Source organism: Tribolium castaneum, chromosome 2 (genome assembly GCF_031307605.1).
Source record: "Tribolium castaneum strain GA2 chromosome 2, icTriCast1.1, whole genome shotgun sequence".
Classification (NCBI taxonomy): Eukaryota; Metazoa; Arthropoda; class Insecta; order Coleoptera; family Tenebrionidae; genus Tribolium; species Tribolium castaneum.
Genome location: NC_087395.1, coordinates 23892473 through 23914867, shown reverse-complemented (window position 1 = coordinate 23914867; position 22395 = coordinate 23892473). Strand labels below are relative to the sequence as shown.

The 22395-nt window shown below is 40.5% G+C and overlaps 5 protein-coding genes across 7 annotated transcripts; 3 read left to right on the top strand and 2 right to left on the bottom strand.

The window, feature by feature from the left end:
* Window positions 1-10: 10 nt before the first annotated feature.
* LOC103314323 (uncharacterized protein) lies at window positions 11-2436 on the bottom strand. 2 transcript variants are annotated; one of them, XM_008200049.3, is made up of 5 exons: window positions 2296-2436; window positions 1780-2250; window positions 1579-1733; window positions 444-617; window positions 11-387 (listed from the first exon to the last, which is right to left on the bottom strand). In XM_008200049.3, exons 1-5 carry the CDS (start codon window positions 2363-2365, stop codon window positions 253-255), a joined length of 1005 nt encoding a protein of 334 aa, XP_008198271.1. In that variant the 5' UTR covers window positions 2366-2436; the 3' UTR covers window positions 11-252. The 2 variants fall into 2 exon arrangements, with proteins under 2 accessions (XP_008198271.1, XP_064211298.1); XM_064355228.1 differs by lacking the exon at window positions 444-617.
* A 211-nt stretch (window positions 2437-2647) lies between these two features.
* Window positions 2648-5506, top strand: Mps1 (Monopolar spindle 1). Its single transcript, XM_968654.5, has 4 exons — window positions 2648-2782; window positions 2826-3362; window positions 3410-3797; window positions 5153-5506. Exons 1-4 carry the CDS (start codon window positions 2688-2690, stop codon window positions 5420-5422), a joined length of 1290 nt encoding a protein of 429 aa, XP_973747.1. The 5' UTR covers window positions 2648-2687; the 3' UTR covers window positions 5423-5506.
* NSD (Nuclear receptor binding SET domain protein) lies at window positions 5431-15121 on the bottom strand. 2 transcript variants are annotated; one of them, XM_008200047.3, is made up of 10 exons: window positions 14928-15121; window positions 13054-14768; window positions 12894-13004; window positions 11569-11708; window positions 9663-11520; window positions 9425-9611; window positions 6993-7512; window positions 6764-6944; window positions 5949-6106; window positions 5431-5902 (listed from the first exon to the last, which is right to left on the bottom strand). In XM_008200047.3, exons 2-10 carry the CDS (start codon window positions 14750-14752, stop codon window positions 5534-5536), a joined length of 5223 nt encoding a protein of 1740 aa, XP_008198269.1. In that variant the 5' UTR covers window positions 14753-14768; window positions 14928-15121; the 3' UTR covers window positions 5431-5533. The 2 variants fall into 2 exon arrangements, with proteins under 2 accessions (XP_008198269.1, XP_064211297.1); XM_064355227.1 differs by lacking the exon at window positions 14928-15121 and having other exon boundaries at window positions 13054-14805.
* Window positions 15122-15597: 476 nt separating this feature from the next.
* LOC100142393 (cystic fibrosis transmembrane conductance regulator) lies at window positions 15598-19996 on the top strand. Its single transcript, XM_015983712.2, has 8 exons — window positions 15598-16536; window positions 16583-16783; window positions 16831-17192; window positions 17247-17403; window positions 17452-18862; window positions 18912-19062; window positions 19109-19327; window positions 19372-19996. The coding sequence occupies exons 1-8, from the start codon at window positions 16478-16480 to the stop codon at window positions 19986-19988; spliced, it is 3177 nt and encodes a 1058-aa protein (XP_015839198.1). The 5' UTR covers window positions 15598-16477; the 3' UTR covers window positions 19989-19996.
* A 134-nt stretch (window positions 19997-20130) lies between these two features.
* On the top strand, window positions 20131-21022 carry LOC662390 (uncharacterized protein). Its single transcript, XM_968488.4, has 4 exons — window positions 20131-20322; window positions 20369-20464; window positions 20513-20795; window positions 20846-21022. The coding sequence occupies exons 1-4, from the start codon at window positions 20234-20236 to the stop codon at window positions 20933-20935; spliced, it is 558 nt and encodes a 185-aa protein (XP_973581.1). The 5' UTR covers window positions 20131-20233; the 3' UTR covers window positions 20936-21022.
* Window positions 21023-22395: the final 1373 nt, after the last annotated feature.

Sequence of the window (22395 nt, the reverse complement as noted above, 5' to 3'; positions counted from 1 at the left end):
AAAAAAGTGGTATTACATAATCGTTTATTGTTTCACAACTTGATAAAAAATATAAATAGAAATTCATAATAGTTATAAAAACATTCTAGTATATAAAAATTCAGTATTTGGCAAGTAGACTTGTATTTTAATACTGACATGCGTTAGTATTAGTAAATAAATTGTACAAAATTGTCTTTTTACACAAATCGATAACAATTCACTTTCGTAGCAATCTAAGTGGAATGTACCCCCTCCCAGTTTCTTGTACTACTACCTCGAGGGAAAAAGACTTTCATACGACGGTGGCAAATCCTTATCTGCTTCGATTTGATTGGCACTAGACGCATTCGGCGGAGGGGCCGAAGCCCTAGACCCCGTCTGCTCATTCAATTCTATTACCCTAGGCTAGAAAACAAAAAAATATTAAACATCAAATCGTGCCAAAAATTGCTACAACTTACTGCATCGCTCGGATTTTGGGAGGAAGAAGCGGGATTTGCGAAACTTTGCGACCAGCAAAAAATTTTGTACGACTTGCAGATCCACAGGCATAGGATGAAAAGCGCAAACACCACAAAGACGGAAGACACAGCCCCGATCAGGACTTTATTGCCATAGTAAACATTGACCACTTCCTGTGTTTAAAATAATATGACCGATTTTCAGTCCGTTTTTAACGAATTTTTGCGAAATACTAGTTTTATTTGTAATTAGTAAACGTGTTAAACTAAACAAACAAGCAAAATTGTTACCATTTTCGAACAAAAGTCAGTGTTTTTTCAAAACAAAAACACAATTTTAAATTATGTTATAAATGTTTTTTTGATGATTTTTTGGTTCATTTCTCGCAAGATTTAAAGACAAAATCGCTTAAAACGCTTTAAAAAGACAAAATCAATGTCATTTTTGATCCGATTTGGTAATATTTGGCCTAATTTAATGAAGTTTCACAAAAACATGAAAACTTGGTGTTAAAAACAATTTTCTACCAAATTTTCGGTTTATTTCAATCAAAAAACAACGAAAATCGAGCGAAGCAAACAAGATGACATCAATTTCGATGTAATTTCGTGATTATTTTTATATAAAAAAATAACAGTACAAAGCCAAAAGCAGGGCTAACTACATTTGTGAGATGTGTTAAAAACAAGAGATGTTATAGAAATTACATGTTACGTTAGTTTATTTATAATTTACTTCAGTTTTGTTAAAATTAAAATGATGGCCAGATTCAATGTAAAGCCAAGCTAGTTTTATCTTTTTTATTTATTCCGAAAGAATTTAGTAAACTGACCATTAATAAAGTAATTAATAGTAATTCTTTAAATTAGAAAATGTTTGTTATATTTTCTAAGTTTTCTTCCAAAAAGCTCTCGTGACTTTTTCCTAACATTTTTATTGCAACATATGGGACAGAATACAAATTGGTAAAAGTTTGAATTTTTTCAAAATATAGTTTACGACAAAATTTTTGTTTATCTTTTACTACAGAGAATTTAACTCTATCTGCCTTGTGCTAACCGTTATCCAAGCATTTTAGTTCCGAAAACTTGCCCGATTTGTGTATAATTAGTTTTAGACGTTTTGAAAACTTACGATTGGCGTTTGTGAGCAGCCTTGCTCATCCTCGCAGTCCGGAAACGGACAATTGACGAAACTGTCCATGAAAAACCCGGAATAAATGCAATACTCGCGCCGTTTCTCGCTACACGGCCTGTAACTCGTGTCTCGCTTCAGGACTTGTGAACAATCTGCAACTTTGCGTTAGAAAAACCCAAACAGCCACGACCGCCGTACGCCTAAACGCTGTGAAGACGATGCTCAAATCCATCTCCTCGTCGTTCTCCAGGTGCTCCCGCGACACCGAGATGGCCACCTCCAGCTCCCCGCTGTCGTCCACGAACGCCGTCCCGGACGAGATGGGATCGGCCGTATTCACGAAGTTGTGGTCCATGTAGAGGGCGGCGTTGAACCGCCCACAGTACTTCTGGCTCGAGGAGCCGTCTTTCCGCGTGAATTGCACGTAGTCCACGCACTCATCCGTGGAGGCATTCTTGCGAAAACTCAAGTGTTGTATCACAGCTATTACGCCCTCGCGCGAGCTCGAAGGAGTGACTTCGAACCGACATTTGAAGTTCCTAGTCCAGTCTAAACTGTGGTCCTGCAGCCGGAACTGGCGCACCACGAGCCCCGACCGGTGCCCCTTGTCCAGTCGGACCCGACGTTTCTTGTTTATAGGCGAACACAACTCGTCGTTCTCCATGCTCACTGCAAAGAAGGCGTTACAAAGGACCACAAGGGGGCCGCACTTACGCTCCTTGTACCCCCACGACTGCCGCACCACGCACACGACCAACACGAAACCCAGCAAAGACACTCTCATTGTATTTTTCTTACATTGTTTGGTAAAACACTATTTACAATTTCAAGTGACAGCTGTCAGAGTGACAGTGACTGGTGATTTTAGCTCCGTCACGATTGGCAATACAGTCAATCAAAAACCATTTTTTTTCCAATTTAATTGAAACAATTAGTGCGGCCACGAGTAACATAGCGTTGCTTTACCAATAATACGATGAAACACCAACGATTTGCCCCAACAATGCGCGAAAGTTAGCCGTATTACGTTTGAGCGCAGTAACTTTGTCGTTTCGGTTGGCGCCCCGCCAACATGGCGGAAAACCGTTGAAAAACAAATTCAAAAAATGAGTTCTCTGACTAGTGAGTTTTCTTCAGTGCGGAAGCCGAAACGGGAGGGCAATTTAACGGAGCCGCCGTTCAGCCTCAGTACGATCAAAGGGTGAGTGCTTGTCCCGGCTTGCGCGCCACTGACCGGTTTTTAGGCGGTCATGCCAGCGCCTCAAGTTCATGTCAATAAAGCCGCTGCGGCTTGACGAGATCCAGAAAGAGATCGAAGAGGCGGAAAACAGCGCCGAACGCGCCAATGTGTACTGCCCCCCCAGCAAGGAACCCCGGGGTTGCGCCCCCTTGCAGGACAGCTTCGACCTGAACTTCTCCCCGCTGGCCACCCCGTCCAAGGAGCCCCCGTGTGACAAGTTCGTGACCCCCGATAACAGGATCCCGGCCAAGGTGCAATGCAGTGTGAGGGTGAAGCCCGCACTGCCCGGTCTGAGCGCCGGCTCTCCGGAGGTCTCGTTTCGGAGAATTCGGGTCAATGAGGTGGGGTATGTGGTGCTGAATGAGTTGGGGAAAGGGGGCAGTTCGCAGGTTTTTCACTGTTTTAACCCCGAGACTAAGCAACATCGGGCGATTAAAGTCGTTTCACTGGAGAATAAGGTCTCGGCTGTGGGGTTCATCAACGAGGTGAAGATGCTGCAGACGTTGCAAAAGTGCAATCGCATCATTAAGATGTTCGATTAGTAGGGTAGTAAGTCGGTAGTTGCCCGAAACTCAGTTCTGGTTTTAGTGAGATTAAGGAGGAAGAGAAGAAGTTGTTGGTGGTGTTGGAGGTTGGAGGGACTGATCTGTCGAAGATTTTGAAAGAGTCGGCGCTCAACAACGCCCATATGCCCCTCTACATGCTGCTCTACTACTGGATGGAGATGTTGTACGCCGTTAGGCAAATTCATGAAAGCGGAATCGTTCATTCGGATTTGAAGCCAGCGAATTTTCTCGAAGTGGAAGGTTATTTGAAACTGATCGATTTCGGAATCTCCAGTTGCATTCAGAGCGATATGACGAGTGTCATAAAGGCGGTGCCTGAGGGCTCCTTCAATTACATAAGTCCCGAAGCGCTAAGCAGTGAGACTAGTTCGAATGCCAGCAGCCCCTCGTTCGGAAAACCAAAGTACAAAGTAATCATGATTCCAGCAAACGTTATGTTGAAAATGACTTATAGCCCAGTCAAATTAGACAAAAACAAGGCGATCGGTGAAAAAAATTCCTAAAGAGTTGGACTTTTTTAAACCGGACGGCTTGTTGAGCCTTCGAAAGCGATTTCTTTGCAGTAACTGCTGTCCATTGCCATTAAAGTGGCTGATAATAATTATCAATAACACCAAATGTTTCGAAATGAACATCGTGGTCGTTTCCGAAATTCACTCTGTACACATTTTTCACTTGCGAGTTTGCGAGTTTCACCGAAACACTTGAAACAAATTTACCTTAACGCCGGTAAAAATACTCTCCTACCACTTTCACTTGGAAAGTGGTATCGTGGAGCCGTTCGATTTTATTCATTCATTTAATTAAATTCAGATGAATATATTGGGAATTTTGTTTAGGAAGTGTATTTTTCGCCAAACAAATTCCAATTTAGAAATTATAATTTCGTGAAAAAACGTTTAAGAAATTTTCCAAACTTGTTGATTTATAATTGGCTAAAACAGTTTTTAAAATAAAACAATAAAGAGATGTGTGTCAAAAGGAAAAAGTAGTTATTATTATTATTGTTTTTTGTAAATTTTTATTTATAAATAATGTTTTTGTAAAAAAAGTAAATTTATTTATAATCTGTCTAAGAATTAAAGATTGAGATGCAAATTTTTGTCCTTTGTATTAAAAAAAAATCAATTTAGTTTTTTTGATTGAACACCGTGTTAATTTTTTATTATCTATTTATTAAAATATCTGTCATTTCCATAAAAAAAAGAAAAACATTTGATTGGCATATGGAAATTTCAATATAGGCAGCATTTAAAAAAAAGGTTTTACTAAAAATATGTATAGTCTACTTTTAGTTGACTCACCTTGTTTACATTTTCTGGAAACTTTTTTTAAATGCTATCTATCTTAATTTTTTTTAATAAACACACAGTATGCAGCGTTTGCTACTTATTATATATATTTTATATTTTTTTTACCCCTTTAATATTTTGCAGAAATTTTCTATAAACTTTACAGCTAAAATGAATGAATGGAATAATTAAAAAAAAACATTATTTCCTAAGTTATTTAAGAACAAGCGTTGCTTAAAAATTTTTTTGCAATCAATCGCTAAAAAAATGTTACTAACCCCGAAAAATTCGACTGAATTAAGTAAAAAATAAAAATTTGTGGTCGAAATTGGTGAAATAATTACGTGGTTGTCTGAAAAACGTAGGAAATACTCAAAATGTTTGGAAAAACTTAAACGTTCAGTCTGAGCAACTTTAGAAAACAAACCAGGGACAATTTTGTCGATGTAATTTAAACGTTAACTTTGTTTCAGATTAGTTATAAGTCTGATGTTTGGTCGCTGGGTTGCATCTTATACCAGCTGGTCTACCGCCGCACCCCCTTCCAGCACATCACCCAGATCTGGGTGAAACTTTCGGCAATCGTGAACCCGGACCACAAAATCGACTACCCGGACGCCCACTGGGTGCCCCAAAAACTGATAAATACCATAAAAAAGTGCCTTCAACGTAACGCAAAAGCCAGGCCCTCGATCGACGAACTAATCACCGACTACGAAAACATGTTCCATAGTTTAGTGTAAATAAACCCTTTATATAATTTTATACAAAAAATTTATTACTTGCCTTTACAAACACTGAATAAATAAAATAAGGCATAATTAAAAGTTTACAAATAATTAAAACCCAAATTTCTACAACGAACTTCCACATCTAAGTCTGGTACGTTTTCGAATCGGGAGGTCCCTTTCAGGGTCACTATTCCTACTCCTACTAGTCCTCAAATACTTCACGGGCGCGAAATTATTCAGCTTGACTTCGTTTTCGAGTAAAAAATTGGCAGTGTTTTCAACTTTCTTCTTTTTAACCTTCTTCGGTTTCTTTTCGGACGAACTCACCACACTCTCATCGTACGAATTGTCGTTTTTCTTCACCGGCGTGGAGGTGACGAATCCGTTCATTCGTGAATCATCGGAAGTCGTCGACGTGACCACGCCCTCATCACTGACGCACGAATCGGGTGCGGGCACGTGGCTCGTCACGACCGCGTTGGACTCCTTCGACTAATCAGATTCGTCAAAACTCAACCAATCAGGGGCGAATACTCACCGAGTCATGCTCACTACAGACGAACCCTAGCAGCTTATCGTAACGGACGTTGCCGTCAGAGTGAGACGGACAATACGAGTTAATGCATCGCACGCAACAGCGAATTGTGCGCTTGGTGCAAATGTTGCAATTGTGCCACTGACACACCCACTTGTTCCCTAAAATCACGCACTTGGTTTCAACCGAAATTACAGAAGCCTGCAATTCCAACCAACGAGGTCCAGAGTGCTCCGCAAATTTTATGAACGCATGAAGTTCATTATTTTTTATCGTGCTGACATTAAAAAACTTACTGACGACACTATATTTAATAATTCTTTTAAACAAAATTATATTTTGTCAATATTTTTATTAATTAATAATTATTATTTATAGGGAATTGTATAAAAATTCGCAAGCATACCGAAAGAAATAGAGTATTTTATTGCAAACACTATACGCTAGTTAAACAACACTTCCTTTTCTGTCAGGCTGGCAGCCAAAAAAGCTCATATTTTTGTTATTTTCAAATTTATCGAATAATTTTTTCTTGTATTTGAGTACTATTATGCTGATATTAAATTGGGCGCAACAAAGTTGTAGAGAATTAAATTGTCATGTTTCTTATGAAATTTTGGTCGTCAGTTGATCTTAATTCTGCAAGTAATTAGTGAACTGGTTTCGCAGTCGTATTTTTCTGGGTTCAGAAATCGTGCAATTTTGTCTCCTAACTCATAGTCCTCCGTAGTGAACACATTAAAATTTACGCAATGCAATACATACGCTCATGAAGTTTTCAGATCACTCTGGGCCATGTTTAAATTGATTGTTATTACCTTCCGGCCATGCCTCAAGCCCCACACAGGCTAAATGATAATACTTTGTACAAATCTTATTATTGCACGCGGCAACGTCGCCTTGCTTGCCGCAAATAAAGCAGGGATTGTCATTATCGACATATTCAAGCGGTGGTGTTTTCTTCTTCTTGGCTTTAGTCGACTTTTTCGGGGGATTATCCTAGAGTCACAATCGTTATTACCAACCTAACAAACGGGAAAAACTCACCGTTTTCACTTTAACACCAATAAAGCCACTACAATTGGGGGCGCCACAGTGACAGATCTTCTTTTCTTTCCCAATGCATTCTAAATTGTAATTGAAGGTGAGCTCAGTGCCGGCTGGAATGTCGCAATTTGCGAATAATCCAACTCTGGTGTCGCCATTCACTGTCCATTTTTGTGTCTCACAGTTCGGGTCACACGAATGGTTCATAAATCTGGCAACGTTGCCTTTCGGACCGGCATCCAACATCCTGTCCTTGTCGATCGTGAGGAAATAGTAGTTTTCTTCTTTTTGTTCGTGCATTTTTTGGACGCGACGTTGGTACTCCTGTTCGTCGATCATTTCGCCAACGTATTCGATTACGAATTGGCCTTTTCGGATTGGAGCAAGGGTTTTGAGGCCCCAACCGCGGTAAAGTGTGCGGTGGGGCACCAAAGGGGGGTATTCGCGTTTTTCAAAACATTGGTTGTTGCAACGGTCGCCGGCCGGGCACACGTCGGGGTTGCATTCGGTCAAAAGCAGCCTTGAATTTAGTTTATTCTTTAATTTCTCTCCAAATTCAACCAGTTGGCAACACTGCATTGTCTAATAATGTACATGATTTTCTTATTTGTATTTTTTCAAACATCTAGTAAGAGGTATCGTATTTTCCTCCCACAATCGCGATTATTTCTATTTTTATTATGTTCGTTTTTTGAGCGTTTAAAATTGGTATAAAACATCACATTTTTTTATTTCTTTTATTCGGAAGTAAAATTACCGATGGGGGCGCCACTGAGCTAGGTCGAAAACAGTAACCATAAATGGCGGGAAAATGTTTATTCGGATATTTTGAGAGTTGTACGAATTTTGGGGCTTCACAATTATTACATTGCCTATGCGGAATGATTATTGCATCTTTGATGCAAGAAACTTATGTTGACAAATGAGAGATGACGAGGAAAACACGAATAACGAATGACTGTTTGGTTCACTTTCTTTATTGGAAAATTATTACAAAGACATTGAAAAGGCTACCTTTTGGCATAATTTACGTTTAAATGTATCAGCAGTTGTTAAACTTTATTGTAGTTTTGTAGATTTACCGCAGCATTTCATGATTTTTTCAGTGGAAAATTCTAACCTAAAATTCATAACACTTCACTAATTTATTGGTTTCTTGAGCCAAACTTTGTGTTCGCTGTGATCCATTACTTATAATCTTTAATTAGACAACTGTTTGATAACACTTTGTAATTAAAATTTAAATATTTTTCACTTTTTATCCACTTTCAAGTTCCAACAATAAACACTTTATACCACGAAAAACTACAGAACCAAAGTCAACGCTAGTATTTACCACCACGTACTTTTAAAGTAATTCTTTCTATTGTAAGTAATTAACACTATACACGCAAAATTGTTGAACAATTCATTAAATGTCAGTTAAATGTGGCATTACGAAAATTTCTTTACTGTTTTCGACATAGTTCAAAAGTCATTATCAGAGGGCGTCTAGTTAATTTTATTTCCGAATTTAGAATAATTTCTCAAAACTACGCGTAATCATCGCTAAATTGAATTGTAAATAAAGAGTCCTGAGCTAAAAATACCCAGTTTTTAAAAATTGTCAGTTTACCATAGCAACCCTTACCTAAAAATGAATGGATAAGCCCCGTCCCCTTACTCTTCTCATTGGTGATACTTTGGTGATTATTCGAGCAGTTTCGGGGAAATACACAAAGGAATATTTCGTTATACTCAAAAACTCAAAAAAAAACAAGAAATACACCATTTATTGCCAATTTTAGAGTCTTTTCAATGAGTTTGTAACAAAAAGTTGCGAAATATTGTGAAAAACGCCCCAAAATGCATGAAAATGGCAAAAAGTATGTAATGTAATTTTCAAGGCAAAAATAACACAATTTTTGACTAATTTTGCTCAAAAATTAATTAGATCGAGCAAATAAGCTAAAACAACTTCTCTGTCTGAGAGAAAATACGAAAATACACCTACTTTTTACCAGAAAACGTGCTTAAACATTCAAAAAAGTCAAAAAATACAGTATTTTCACACAAATTTGAAGTTTTTAAATTGCAATCCAAGCCCTAAATCGTAAAGAAAGGCTTTAAAAAAAGCAAAATTTACGTAATTTTCGAGTAAATGTGGCGATTGTAACGCTTGTAAAGACTAAAATAACACAATTTTGATCAAACTTCGCTCAAAAACGAACATCATTGAGCAAAAAAGGGTAAACAGTATGAATTTCGGCCTAAATTCTACTCTGAAAAATTTTGCAAAATAGTTACTTTTTACCTGAAGTCGTGCTAAAACTCAAAAAGAGTAAAAAAATTGAAACTTTTCGAAAAAAAACGTAAGATTAAACCTTTGTTTGATTATTCAGTGCTGCCAACGTGATTTTAAAATCACTAAAAAATGTTTTTTTCCAACAAACCTGTTTAGACAGTCGCTATCAGGTCCACACGGATGCGGCTGGTTCGGATCACAATCACAAGAGGTCGTATTACTCGTATTCCCATCAAACACCCTCACATTCCCCACGGGTTTATTCACCTTAATCCGAACGTACGGTGGCGGTTTCATTCCACTATTCTTCTCTTCAAATTTCCTCGCCTTAAATTCTAAAAAAAAAAAAACTCTCAACCCAAACCTCCACAAATTAAATTTTTTACGTTTCTTCAACTCGTGCGCTGCTGCCGCCTCCTCAATCGCCTTAACGAACGCGTTATCGACTCGCTTCTTCACCGAACCCGAATGTCCCCGATCGCCTTCCTGAAACAAGAACGTCCTCCCTCTCCCGACCCAATAATGGTCGTACGTCCCGTAAAACTTGACCACAAACTCCCCCTTACTATGCGGGATATTTTTCACGTTATCTGGAACCTCATTCGGGAACAAGATCACGGCCGGCCACCACCGAAACGACCCGAGCTTCACCCAAACGATCTCATCATAGAGGGGCAACCGCCCCGATTGGCAGTCCTCACAGAAAAACGTCTCAACCTCGCCCAAATCACCCGGAAGACACTCCCTGTGCACACTGGTCGGACACGTCTCGCAGCAGATCAAGTCGCCCCCGTTCGAACAAATGAAACACCAATTGGCGTTGATCGTTGATTGGTAGTTGCGCTTGTTTCTGGTAAAATGCCTCGGGCATATAATCTGGGAGGCGGTCAGAATTTCCGTGCCCGCAGGCACGCAGTAATTGCTCGAGTGGTAGGTGGCGGGGCATTTGAGGCATTTTACGATTTTATCGCTCGAACAGCGCGAGTTCGCCGCTCGGGGATCGTCGGAAATGCACGTGTGGCACACGTGCCGAGGACACACGAAGCTGTCCGACGCGTTCAGCGACCACTGCGTCTGCGGCCACAGTTTGAGGCACTCGGGGTGGTAGAAACGGCCGCATTGGTGCAGCGAGCACTTCTGGCGCCCTTGGGCCCCCATCTCCCCACACACGAGGCACAAGGGGGCCTCGTCTGAGGCACACCACGTGCATTTCAAACCCGTGGTGTCCTCCTTTGGTGCCTCATTACTCACGCAAATGTAACTGATATTGTCGGCAGTGACGTGCTTTATGATTGGTACTTCCTTCTTCGTGGGCGTGGCGGTGACGGTGAGGGAGAGTTTCGATTGGGCTGGGGGCGAGGCTTGTCTAACCACCTCTTCTACAACGTACTCATCGCTACTGGAATCGGTCGATTCGCAATAAACCGATTGGTCAAACTTTTTCATTATTTCTTTCATCCGATGGTCGATTTTCTCAGCTAGGGACATTCCCGTGTAGTTGGGGGAAGTACCCAGGTCGGGCAAGGGTTGCTTCGATTCGAGTGAGATTATTTCGACGCTGCTTTTTTGTTCCACGACGCGATTCATGGCACACTCGGGGTGGTAAACGCCGTTACAGGGGCCCTTGCATTTGAAGATTTCCCCGGATTTTTCGCATATTTGGCACACTTTCTCGCGAGGGATTCCCCGGAAGATGTTGTTGCGGCGAAACAGGGCCGCCTGCGATTGCATGGAGGGTGGGAGCGAGCTGTTGTCGCTGAATTTGGAGTCGGTGTCCGAGTTTGAATTTTCACCTTGGGGCTTTTTACGCAACTTCGGGGCGCTCGAAGGTTGGGGGATTTCTTCCCGCACTTGTGGATTGCGTAGTTTCTTGCGCGCTTCGAGTTGTTCGTCGGAAAATTCTTCCTTCTTTAAGAAATTCTTCTTTTTGGGGGGTTTTATTAAAGTGTCGGGGCTCGAAGTAACTTCGACTGGTTCCGGTTTGATCAATTCAAGTGTTTCAATTTCTTCGATTTTCACTTTTTTCGACAAGTTTTCGGCGGCTGATAACCGCGCACGTTTCAGTTTTTGTCTTTCTTGCTTCAGTTCGTTTTTTCTGGCAAACATCTTCGAAAAGTAATTCAAGCGTTCGTCGACTGTTTTGAATTGTAAAGATTCGGCTTCAGCGACTCCTTCTTGCCATTTCTTCATTAGGGTGCGTCTTATAAAGCAACATTCATTGATATAGGATGGTTTAAATTTTCCCTAAGCAAAGTAAAATTAAAAAAAAAAGATATTGAAGTGATTAATTACCTCGACTTCGAGCGTTTTTGCAAGACGTTCGAGATCGTCTTTGGCGTAAAAAGGCATCACGTTTGGGCCATGCACCCATGACCTTCGGCCTTTATCACCGAAAAATCTCACGTGATAAAGCGGATGGATCCGATTCACAACTAAAATAATTTAAAAATATGACACAAACCAATTTTAAACGAGACGTGCACATGCAAATAAACGAACACAATCACAAAAGACGTGCAGTCTTGCTGTTTTTATCGCAAAAAACTGATAACTTTTGAGATAAATATCTCAAGTGAAGCAGACAAAGATTCTTAGGAAAAAAACGGGCAGGTATTAAATAAGTATCTGGTTCAAAAACACACGAAACGAAGCAAAATAAGTCTGATTTGATAATTTCTCAGTCAACTTTATTGAAATTTGGTAAATTCTCGCCTTATCCATACCATAATTTTGCGAAATAATTGGTTATCTGGCAGTGAAACGTAAAAAATTGACGGAAATTTTTAACTGAATTGGGTGATTTTTCTGTGTGTTTTAGCAAAATCTAACAAAAAATTTGGTTCAAAAATGCGCTCTGAGATCTTGTCAAAAGCAAAATGAACACAACTTTTGCCCGAATTTAGTAGTTTTTGGTGTATTTTGACTACGAAGAATTTTTTAGTCTAAATCTTTAGTTATCTGTAACGAAATTTTGCTCAAAACCAATTAAGTCAAATGAAACAAGAATTTGTGGTTTGGTATTTGTAAAATTCATCGAAGAGTTGAGATTTTACGACAAAAACATGTTTTAGCACGGCTTGTTTCAACCAAAACGCCAGAACAACAAAATTTTCGACTTAATTTGTTAATATCTCAGTCGGTAATAGCGAAATTTGGACGAAACCTAACTCTTTTACTCCTAAAACCTGCTAACCGGCTTGGGAAAGGTTGAAGAAACAACATTTACAACAAAATTTTGTGTTTCTTCTGCATATTTTAAGATTAAATCAGAATCAACCTGAAATTACATCAATTTCAGTATGATATGGTCAGTGTAATTGGCAATTAGGGTTTTTATGAAAAACTGTTCGGGAAATCTTTTATTAATTCTTGCAATACGTTTAATAATTTCCGAGAAAATAGCGTGAAAAAATCTAGATGGTTTAGAAAGTGTTTAGTCTGCGGTCCGCCTAATGTATTTATATCAATTTTTCCGGTAAAACGCATTGGAAATAACTTCAAGTCAAGAGCAATTCTTCCATCATCACTACGAGTTTCTAACCAGAAAATGTTTAGTCTCCGGTCCGTATCAACACCGTCAGTTTTTAACAACCACGTGACCAACTTAAACCAATTACCGTATTTTTGATGCGTTCCACTCGCCGGTTCTTGCGTAATCAGACACGGCCAGTAGGGAAAATTGCCAAGTTTAGCCCAGGCCAGAACCCCAACTTCGAGCTCTATTACTTCTGCAAAAAAATTATACCTAATTTTTTGTCGAAAAAATACAATACCGACCTTGTTTAATAACTTTCAATTCCTCTTTCGTCTCATTTTCGGGTACTTGATTTGTTTCGGCGGAAATTTCTAAGACTTCTTTTGTTTTACTTTGTGTCATTGACGGCTCGCTTTCTGCAGCCTCAGGGCCGTCGTTTTTTACAGCGGAAAATTCTTTCATGATTATTACAGGATTTAAAAAAACTTCTTTTGGTTTATTTTTTGGACCACTTTCCTCCGTCCTGTTTTCTGCCACATCTTCCTGTACGTTATTCTTTTCGGGAGAAATCTCTGTCACTATTACTACAGGATTGAAGACTTCTTTTGTTTTAGTTTGTGTCATTGTCAGCGCGCTTTTTGTCACGGCTTCAAGTCCGTCGTTTTTTTCGGCGGAAGTTTTCACCATTTTTACCGGATTTAAGGCTTCCTTTGTTTTACTTTTTCCAGACGAGCCATTTTTTAGAGGATTTTCTTCCGCCGCATCGTCCTGTACGTTATTTTTTTCGGGAGAGATCTCTTCGACTGTTACTACGGGATTTAAGGCTTCTTTTGTTTTACTTTTTTTAGGCGACTTGTTTTTTACAGTACACTCCGTCCCACCAACCCGTATTTTATTTGTTTCGGTGGAAATTTCTTTTGCTGTTTTTACCAGATTTAAGCCTTTTTTTGGCTTACATTTTTCAGGTGACTTGGTTTTTATTTTATTTTTTTCGTGGGAAATTTCTATTCTTTTCTCGGGTGACTTGTTTTTTAGAGTGCTTGATCTTAGTGACTTGTGACTTATATTTGGCAACTCCTCTTCTGATTCATTGCCCGCACTTGGCAACTCTGCCTCCACTACACTATCATTTGTTTCATTTTGTGGTGAAACAGACGACTGGATTTTCACATTTGACTCAAAATTCGACCTGAGAACCCTCTTCGGGGGGCTACTCCCAACTTTGGCTTTCTTTAACACTGGTGAAACTGTAACTATTGTGCCCCCTTCCTCTGCAGAACTGCGGAACAACCTCTTCTTTCCTGTAGTACGTTCGAAGGCGTTTTTGGCCCCCTTGGGGGTGAGCGTTTGTTGAAAATCGGTGTTTTCATCAAAGGTTTCTCCATTCGTGGGTCCCTTCATCTCGTTGGTAAAAATCTCATCAAACGTCCACGGATTCGGCAAACTCACGTCGTTTTCGGCCGCAAAATCGACATCAATTTTGCTATGTCGCTGGAAAGCGTGGCCTTTCACTGGAATGATCGGTTCGTCCGGCAAACCAAAACTCTCAACAACGCGCTCGTTCTCGGCGTGTTTCCGCCGATTTGAGTACGTCTTCAGGACGGTTTTCGGCGGGCTTTTGGCCTGGGCCTCGGCACCGGGCGTCGAAACCAACTTAAGCACCTTGCTCACGTCAACAACATCCACCGCCTTGCTTACAACCGCACTTTTGAAAAACTTGCGCTCTTTGATCGAAGCATCCAAGCCTCGGTTCGTTTTGAAGTTGTTCGCCACTTTCATCCCCAAGTCGTCGAGTTTCGTAAACTCGTCCTTGATCTCGAACACGACATCGCGGGCCTTGAGGGGCGACTTCACTTCCGGGGGGTTATCGTCGATGATAACGTCGTCGATGTTGCAAAAGTCGTGCGAGATTTTGGGGCGCCTGGTCCGCCCATAGCGGGACTTGCCTCCGGGGCTGACTATTTCGGGACTAGAACTCAGGCAGGCTTGAGGCGAAGCCATCACACAAGCCAACAGCCTGCGGACGAAAGTGAGGTTATGGCGCCTTTGGCGACCTTTTGCAAGAATTAAAACGACAAGGGGGCCATTAGCTACACAATTAAGGGGTCTGGGGGGATTTTTCAGGGTAATAACGAAATTTTCGCACGAGGGGAAAAGCTAGCAATGACACACTCACCATTTAACTGCCTGGACGTGGACCCTGATAATAATTTTGAACCATTTTGGGGCGACAGTGGAATAGGAACTTATCAATATTTTTGTTTTGGATCGGTTTTTAGTGCAAGTTTTTGGATGTTGTGACGTGAAGTTGGCGCCGATTCTTTTTTGCACTTTCCCGCTTTTTCATTTTTTGGATGGCGTGAAGTTAGCCGCTCGGACAAATCGATAAAAATAAATGATTTAACATTGAATTATGTCCGTTTTCGGTACTACTGTCCTAGTACGTGCTTCTAACTCATTATCAAACGTTTCAGACTCTAATTTAATTTATTTTTAATTTTTAATGAGGGTGCGTTCAACAACTAAACCGGGGTGAATGACACCTCGTGACCCTAGTCTTGCACTCTTGATGAATTCACGTCATAAAGAAAATAAAAATAGTGGACAAACATTAAATATGTCAGTTGTTACGCAACTAGTGTGAATTGCGTTACTTTTGTAATTATTTTAAAGTCTCAAATACGAGTACGTTCACAAAGGAAAAGCTAACCGCCCGCTTTTTCCTTGACTAACAAAAAAACGGCAGTAACCTCCTGCATCACGGTTGTTTTTACCCCGAATTTCATGTTACAACAGTTCGTTTTTATTTTGGTTTTGTTTTAATGATTAGTTTGAAATTGAATGTCACTATGGCTGTGGAACAGCAGCGGCGGTCGCCTTGCCAACGCCTGTAAACAACTCATTTTCGAAAAACCTTTCGCGCAGTTTAGCTGTTCAAAGTCAAAATTCTCAGTGTTTCAACCCAGTTTTGCAAAAACCAGGAAAAATGTCTTGCTGCCCTAGCCCCTGCTGCGCCCCGTGTTGTGCCCCCTGTTGCACCCCGTGCTGCGCCCCCTGCTGCGTCCCGTGCTGCCCCCCGCCCTGTGTGTACGTGCCCTGCGTGGTGCCCTGCTGCGCCCCCTGCCCGTGCCCCTGCCCCCCGCCCTGCTGCCCGCCCTCCAACGGGAACGGAAACGGAAAAAAATGCTGCTAGAGGAGTAGACCAAAAAAGTCGCATTTTTTAATTTTCGGAAGTTTGTCAAAATTTTTGTAATTCTAAATTTCATGTAAATATATTAATAAATCAAAAACCCAATTAGTCGCCTGTGACCCCCATCGCCCTGGTAACCCGCGTAAACAACTCAGTTTGGAAAAAAACCTGAACCGTTTAGACGCGTTTTTCAAAATTCCCAGTTCTTTTCCTTAAAATGTCGTGCCCCCCTTGCTGCTGCCCGCCTTGCGCCCCCACGTCGTGCTGTGTTCCTGTCCAGGTGTGCCCGTGCGCGCCGCCTCCGCCGTGTCCCTGTGCGCCCCTTTGCGTGCCCTGTTGCCCCCAGCCGTGCGTCCTGATGCCCTGTTGTCAGATTTGTCCGCCGACTTGCGCTCCTTGCTGTTGCCCCCCATGCTGTGATGGGGGCTCCTCCTGTTGACCCAATGCGCTGTAATAAAGGCTCTTGACGAAATTTGCGTTTTATTTTGCGCACCAGTGATAAGCGGTTATTATGCGGTTAGAGAGTGATAAGAGTTATGGAAAGTGTGTTAAAAGCCGAACGGAAAAAGAAAATTAACACAAAAAGTTTCTTTTCGTACGTATGGTTTGATTCTGATTAATTTTTAACTAACTAAATCCAGGGGTTTCGTGAGAAATGAGCACTTGTGTGAATTACCAGAGAGTTTAAAATCGAGGTTTTTGAGTGAGAAATTGGAAAAGCTTTGGTTTGGTTTGAAACCAAAAAAGAAAAAGCCTTCAATCATTGAGCCGCTCTTAAAATGTCATTTCTTGACTTACTTTTTCTTAGGTCTGACTCAATTAATCGTTAAAACTTTGTTAATGTTAGTTTTGTTAATCAATAAGGCAAATTACTGAAGTGTTTTTCCAGTGTTGGGTACCCTTTCCTTATTGACAGATTTTTCGGCATTTCATTGGTTGTTTTATTTCTTTTGGAAACTGCCTACGACCAGTGGTATATGTTTAAACTCAAAATTTTGCAATTACAAGTCGAAACGGCCCTTTGTGGCCTCATTTACCGCAAAAGTCTAAAGCTGCCCCAAGTGCCTTTCGGCAAAATTTTGACTTTTATGACAAAGGATTGCCACAATCTTAACACTTCTCTACGAAGAGCAAACGACGTCTGGATCTATACTTTGCAGTCAATTTTCTTGATTTATTTGATTTTTAGAAATGTTGGTTTGGCGGTTTTAGTGCCATTGTTCTGTTTCCTAATCATACTACCACAGCAGAGTACTGTGAACACTCCTAAGTTTGAGCAATGTATTAATTTAGTACCATTTTTAGTCCGCTTGGCCCTCAAATCAAAAATTTTGAAAACGAAATTGTTGCAAACAACAGATAGCCGGTTCAAACTCGCTCAAACCGTCCTACCCGGCATAAAATCGGTGAAATTGAACAAGGCGGAGGCGTATTTCGGGGAAAAACTCCACAAAATTCGACTGTAACCCTCAAACTTGGATTTAGTCATTGATTTACTCAGTTTTTTAAGGGAGGAGGTCGGTTTCACTCACAAACTCTTCCTCCTCAAGTTCCTGATCGCCTCAAACGCCAGTCTCTGGATTTGCGCCAGTTTCTTCCCCTGGACGGCCATCTTCCTCAAAGACACGTCCCTGGCCGTGATTTTCTACCTCTTCCAGATTTACCAAATTTTGGGACACGTGCTTTTATCAACCGTGCCGTTTTCCATAAGTCAGAGTGCGCAAACTTTGGCCACCATCGCGCGAATCGACGATTTTTTGCAATCGGGGGAAGTACCACCAAAAGCACAAGCGTTTAACAAAACTCCACAAATAACCCTAAAAGGGGTGACAGTGGCCGTGAATAGGGAAACCGTCCTTCGCGACATTAGCCTTGATCTCAGGGCGGGTCTACACCAAGTAATTGGCGCAGTCGGTAGTGGCAAAAGTTTCCTTTTGAAAACCATTCTTGGCGAGTGCCGACCAATCAGAGGCGAGGTTTTGGTTCAAGGTTCGTGCTCTTATTCGGCGCAAAAACCTTGGGTTTTTGCCTCCACGGTGCGGGAAAATATCGTATTTGGGGAAAATTTTGATGAGGGGAGGTATAATAGGGTTTTGCACGTTTGTAGTCTCCAAAAACTGGACTTGGACACGGTTCAAAGTTTGAGTCAGGGGCAAAAAGCCAAGATTAACTTGGCGAGAGCTATTTACAAAAACTGTGATGTTTACTTACTCGACGACCCTTTGGCTGGTTTGGATTATGCGACCAGGAGGTTGATTTTTCAAAAATGTGCCGCATTTCTTCGAGGGAAACTTGTGATTTTCGCAGCGAGGGAAATGTACGACTGTGCGAATTGTGTGGTTTTGGAGAAGGGAAAAATAATATGTTTTGAAAAGTTTGATACAATAAACGAAAATTTTGACCACCAGTGCCCCGAAGGAACAATTGAGGAAGACAGTGTCGAAAACGCGAGCGAGGAAACTCAATTGTTGGCGAAACCTTTGCTCGGGATTTTTTTTGAGGAAAAAATTAAACTCGGGAGAGTTGATTTAAAAGTTTACAAGAAGTGGACCAAAACAAGCGGTTTTCCGCTCTTCATTTTTGTCATTTTTCTAGTGGCTTGTTTGCCACCAATGGCCAAAATTTTTGACTCGTCTTTAACTTCCTGGAACACCGCTCAAACCGAGCGAAAGAATGTCATAACGAGACATATCGCTCTATTTACGATCTATCTCATTTTCGTCGTACTTTCCACTGTTGTGTTCCTCATTTTTGCCAAAAAGGCCTCAATCAAGCTTCATAAATTATTGTCACAAGCCGTATTAAACGCCGATTTGGCGTTTTTTGACAAGAATCTAAGTGGGCAAATTTTGGGTCGATTTTCGCACGATTTGCTCGTTTCGGACGAAGTTTTACCGTTCTTGTTTTACGACTCATGTCAGGTTTTTATCCAAAATAGTCATTTTTTGAGATAATGTCACAATTTTTTAGACATTGTTTAGCGCAATAGGGGGCATGATTGGGCTAATTTTGGTACAAAAAATATTTATAGTGGGTGTTATACTTCTTATTTTTGGTGTCGCAACTTTGCGAAGAAAATTTCTTTCGGTTGCGACTGACTTGAAACGACTGGAGGCCACAGGTAGTATTAATTAAAGAGGAATAAATCACGGTTTAATTATTTTTAGCCAAAAGTTCAATTATTGATTATTTTAACTCAAGTGTAGTTGGATTGGCAACAATAAGGGCCAGAAACAACAATTCTTTGTTCCACCAAGAGTTCGAAACCCGGCTCGATTTGTACACATCTGCCTCTTTTACGTATTTGTGTACCAAAAGTATTTTTTTTATTTCCTTCAATTTACTTGTTTCGGTCTTCCTTGGTGTAACAGTCACCCGATTTTTGGGTACTACAAGTCATGGGTCAAAACCTTACTAAATCACTTTTTAGAGCCACCTGTTATACAAGCTGCCCTTTTTGCCGTCCAAATTTTGCGCAAGGGGTTGTTAAAATGGACCGAATTCGAAACAAACTTAGTTTCAGTGGAGCGAATTTTGAACTATTCTGATCAGGGAAAAATCAAATCGAAAATCGACAAAATTCCATTCGGAATTTCCCCTAAAGCAAAACTTGGCATAATGGGCGAGAGTGGGGCCGGAAAAACAGCCCTACTTTTCACGCTAGTCGCTCGGCATGGAAAAGTTTCAGGTTTTTCAGAAGACTCGATTTTTTTTCAGTCAACAGTGCGCGAAAACGTTGATCCGTTTAGAAAACACAGAGATGCAGAAATTCGGAGCGTTTTGAAAACTTTGAATTTCAATAGATTTGTCTTTGATTTGGACGAAGAATTGTTTGATCTCAGTGAGGGACAAAAAGAATTGATTTGCCTGGCAAGGCTAGTCTTGGACAATAGTGATTTCGTAATCATTGACAATCCTAGTGTTTTTCTCGACCTCGAACTTTTCTCGGGCCGTACTGTTGTAGTCGTTAGTCACAATCCCCGGATCTTGGAACAGTGTGACAAAATTGTGTTTTTGTCCGGAAATGGTGTATGGTGTGTTGCATAACCGAATCAATAAATGGCAAGGACACGTTTCGAGGGGCACAAATATTTGAGCTTAAACCAAAGTGTTTGTAAATTAACAACAACGAGCACAATAAAAATAATAGTGATTAAATAGTTTAGAAATTATATCTGTTGCAACCAAGTTGCCATGCACCCAAATTGCCATTGCTCCGAACTCCTTGACTTTTAACCCAACATAGATAAAAAAGTGCATTTTAACCGTCCTAATCCACAACAACAACAAAAATGGTCCTCTCGAAGCCGTTATTCAACGCTTTAGGTTTTTATTTCGAGCAGCTATTCAATCACCCGATTCGAACCAAAGCAATTACATGGTAAGCACCCTGAGCAGCAAAAACCCGATAAAAAACACAATTCTAGCTGTGTCATAGCCACTGCCGGGAACTACGCCTCGCAATGCATCTCCGGGAATAAGGTCCTCAACCAGCACAGCCTCCTGGCTTATGGCATTTTCGGGTAAACCCCTTTCAACCCTCACTAACAAAACTACAATTGTTGTCACAGCTTGCTCTTTGGGGGCACCATCCCGCACTATTTCTACGCGTGGTTGGAGCGGGTGGTCCCCGAGGAGGCGGCGTTCCCCATCGCCAAGAAGCTGTTCCTCGAAAGACTGATTTATTCGCCTTTGTACCAAGCGTTTACGTTGTACGTTCTGGCACGGTTGGAGGGCAAAAGCCACGAGGGGGCCCTCGACCAGTTGCAAAGCCTGTACTGGAGCGTCCTTTCGTCGAGTTGGAAGTATCTCACCGTCATACATTTGCTCAATTTGAGCGTTGTGCCCCCGATGGTACGGACGGTGTTTAACTGGTTGTCTAACTCTGATGATTTTTGTTGCAGCTGAGGGTCTTTATCATTAATCTTGTGGGATTTTTCTGGACGATTTATATTGCCAATAAGAGGCGTCAACAAGCCAAGCGGGATAAATAACGTTATAAAATTGTCATTCCGTAATTTAAGGGTGTTTGAAATATTGTGTAATTTGGTTATAAATAAATAAAGCGCTACTCAAGTTTTGTTGGCTGTTTAATTTCTGCGAATACGGTTATAGATCCAAAAAATACGTAAGGAACAGAATTGTAGAGAAGGTAATTTCTTCTAAAGAGGCCTCACTGGCATTTTTCTATCTTTAACGGTTTCGGTTTAAATTATGTTATTAAATGCAATGGACATGAAAAAGCCGCTTGATCAAAAAAAAAAGTATTTTCTCTTTATTATAATGTGCTCTTACGTTTACAGTTTGGCGCTTTTACGTATTTTTACCTTTTGCCGCATTATTTTCTTATTTCTGTCAGTTTTATGCTCCGTTTTACGTTTATACGTCTATGTGTCTCTCAATCTCTTATTTTTGCTTACGAGTTGTTTCACTTACCTTTTCTGCACTTTTTTTCATAGAAAAATTGTTACCCTGATCCGGGTTCGAACCCCGACCTCCCCCGTCGTAAGTGGCGCTTATACCACTGGGCCACCAGGGCCCCAAGTACTGACTGGCTTTTGCAGATATTTTAACACAAACTTTTTAAATAAATCAACATTACAAACTATATAATTGCAATAATTCACCTAAAACACAAATACATTCAGTTCAAAAGTCGGCGAATTAGCCCGAGAAAATATTTTCTCCCACTTTTTTTCAATGAAATTCTCTAATTTTTCACCAGATTTAATCAAAAGATACCGTGCGTATAAGTTGATTCTACAATTTTAAAATTGTTTTTACCTTTTTTCTGACTTTCAGCACGTTTTTGACCAAATATGGACATAATTTCTCCTAAAATCACCAAATTTGTGTATTTTCTAATCAAAAATAGTGGACGTGCGTAAATCCTACTGCATTCGCAGTGGCCATGATTTTATTAACAATGTGTTTCAGGACTCTACTAAACAAACTCAGTTAACTAAAAATTTTTAGAGGTAAATTAAATATTTTCGTTTTTTTTTTATAATTTAAGAAACAAGTCATCTAAGGATTCAACTAAGGTTTGAAGTTATGTTTCACCTTTACGTTCATCTTTTTTTCTCTCAAAATAAAAAGTATTTTCCCTTTATTATAATGTGCTTTTACGTTTACAGTTTGGCGCTTTTACGTATTTTTACCTTTTGCCGCATTATTTTCTTATTTCTGTCAGTTTTATGCTCTGCCTTACGTTTATACGTCTATGTGTTCTCTCAATCTCTTATTTTTGCTTACGTGTTGTTTCACTTACCTTTTCTACACTTTTTTTCATAGAAAAATTGTTACCCTGATCCGGGTTCGAACCCCGACCTCCCCCGTCGTAAGTGGCGCTTATACCACTGGGCCACCAGGGCCCCAAGTACTGACCGGCTTTTGCAGATACTTTAACACAAGCTTTTTAAATAAATCAATATTACAAACTATACAGAGTGGT